Source organism: Suricata suricatta, chromosome 9, assembly GCF_006229205.1.
Source record: "Suricata suricatta isolate VVHF042 chromosome 9, meerkat_22Aug2017_6uvM2_HiC, whole genome shotgun sequence".
NCBI lineage: Eukaryota > Metazoa > Chordata > Mammalia > Carnivora > Herpestidae > Suricata > Suricata suricatta.
The window spans coordinates 451,080-453,240 of record NC_043708.1 but is presented as its reverse complement, the minus strand read 5'-3'; the positions used below and the strand labels follow the sequence as shown (position 1 = coordinate 453,240).

General features: G+C 60.2%; 1 protein-coding gene across 1 annotated transcript in view; it reads right to left on the bottom strand.

The window, feature by feature from the left end:
• Window positions 1–667: 667 nt before the first annotated feature.
• The window catches only part of JAG2 (jagged canonical Notch ligand 2), a 20,671-nt gene continuing 19,177 nt past the window's right edge, over window positions 668–2,161 (bottom strand). The window contains exon 24 of the mRNA XM_029950761.1: window positions 668–2,115. Within this exon, the coding sequence (XP_029806621.1) occupies window positions 1,622–2,115 (494 nt within the window). The 3' untranslated portion in view covers window positions 668–1,621. The remainder of the gene's footprint in view (window positions 2,116–2,161) is intronic.

Genomic DNA, 2,161 nt, shown 5'->3' with positions numbered 1-2,161 from the left:
CAAGGGGGAGCAGACAGCTCGGTCACAAAAGGGCAAGTCAGCCCTGAGGCCGCCAGGCCGAGTTCCTGTTTGTTCCCCAGCGAGAGGCAAGAGTGACTTTCAGCCTCATGTTTTCATTCTCTCAAGTTCTGACTTGTAATTTCTTAAAACGTTGATAGATTCTAATTAAGAAGCAACTTTAGGGGCGCCTGGGTGGTTTAGTCGGTTGAGTGTCCAACTTCCGCTCTGGTCACGATCTCACAGTTCGGGAGTTCGGGCCCCACGTCAGGCTCTGTGCTGACAGCTCAGAGCTTGGAGCTGCTTCGGATTCTGTGTCTTCATCTCTCTATTCCTCCCCTGATCATGCTCTGTGTCTCAAAAGTGAATAAACGTTCAAAAAAATTGTTTTAAGGCGACTTTAAACTGTTTATACACTTTCAGCAAGGCACCTTATCCCCCACTTCCTGGAAGTTTCTGCCGAGTCCACATCAGCCACACAGGCCACCAAGGCGCTCACAGCCCCAGGCCCTCAGGGGACTCGGTGGCCCCCAGGCCATCTCCCACTGCAGCCACCGTGGTCCCGTGGCCAGGCACGCAGCCTGCACCCCTGCCTCCCCAGGCTCTGCCCTGTGGAGGCCCCACCACACCGCCCGCCCAATCCCAGGCAACAAAGAACAGCACCGAAAAGAACAAGGGAGGCCAAAACCTTTAAGTTATTAAATCAAATATACAGAGTGATTCATTTAATATGTACATATTTACAAAAATGCACTTTCACGAGGAGGGGGCCCGGCCGGCAGATGGGCGGCAGGCTGGATTCCACGGCAGACGTGGACGCCACGAGGGGAGGGGCCGTGTGAAGGCACTTGTCGCGAGCTTCGATGCTGCCCCGTCCCAGGGACAACAGAGCAGCCGGGAAGGGCACTTCCGAAAACACAGTTGAGAGATCGCTGCAGCGAGCGCTCCAGGCGGGCACAGGCGAGGGGGGGCCGGCCCGGGAGCTGGCCGGGGTCTGCCCCTGGGCCCCCGGCCCTGCCGGACACAGGCCTCCGATGACCTCAAGCCCCACTGCCCACCACAGGCACCACCGGGCCACGCTGCACATCATGGGTCCCACCAACAGCCTCAGGCCACACCAACAACTATGAGCCACGCCAACAGCCACAGGTGGTCCCACCGATGGCCACAGGCCATCCTGTCAGCTGCAGGTCCCACCAATGCCGTGGGCCACGCCAACAGCCACGGGTCCCACTGGCTCTTTGGCCTGGAGCCACTGAGAACGCCAAATGAGGAATAAGAAGGAAGATTCTGTAAACAGCGAACCACCTCTGGTAACGAACGGACAATCTGGTGAGGACACAGACACCCTTTGCTCTCTGCTGCCGCACAGCAAGTGCGACACACAGAAACGTTACAAAAATAGCAACTATCCGAGAATACTCCATTGTTTTCTGCCTGACGGTTATCGAATAATTTATACAAGGTTAAAGAAATGTAGAAAATAAACAATTTGTTTTTGGTTTTTGGTGTTTTTTTACACAAAATAAAGAAACTATGCACATGGCCTGGGCCTCCTACGGTCTGGCAGGTGTCGCCGCGCCCGGGGCAGGGTCCTAGGTAGCGCCGAGGGCTGGCCTCCGCCCTACTCTGGGCCCGCGTGGCGCGAGTCACTGGCGCCCCTGACCCCGCGGTTGTCCACTTTGGGGGCCAAGGCCCAGCGGGCCGGCCTCCCGGGCGAACAGCCGGGGTCTTTGGTGAATTTGTGGGAGAGGAACTTCTCCGCCTCCAGGCAGGGCCCCTCGGCGCGCCCGGGCTCCTCGTCGTCCTCCTCCTCCCCGCCTGCCCTGCAGCCCGCGGGCCCGGGCAGCAGCTCGGCCGCCCGACGCGGCGGCGGCGTGAAGTTCTTGCACGGGTACAGCACGTCTTTGCGGCCACCGCACGGGCCGCCGCTGCCCAGCCGCTCGATGGGGTTGCGGATGGGGTTGAGCGGGGCCCACTGGTTGTTGGCGCCCTCCTCCCGCGGCAGCCGGCTCCTCTCCCGCTCTTTCCTGCGCTTGCGGGTCCACCACACGCAGATGACCACACACGCCAGACACAGCACGCTGAACACGCCGCACAGCAACGGCACCAGCAGACCTGGGAGCGGGGCAGCCGTGAGAGGGCTGGCCCGGCCTGGCCACCC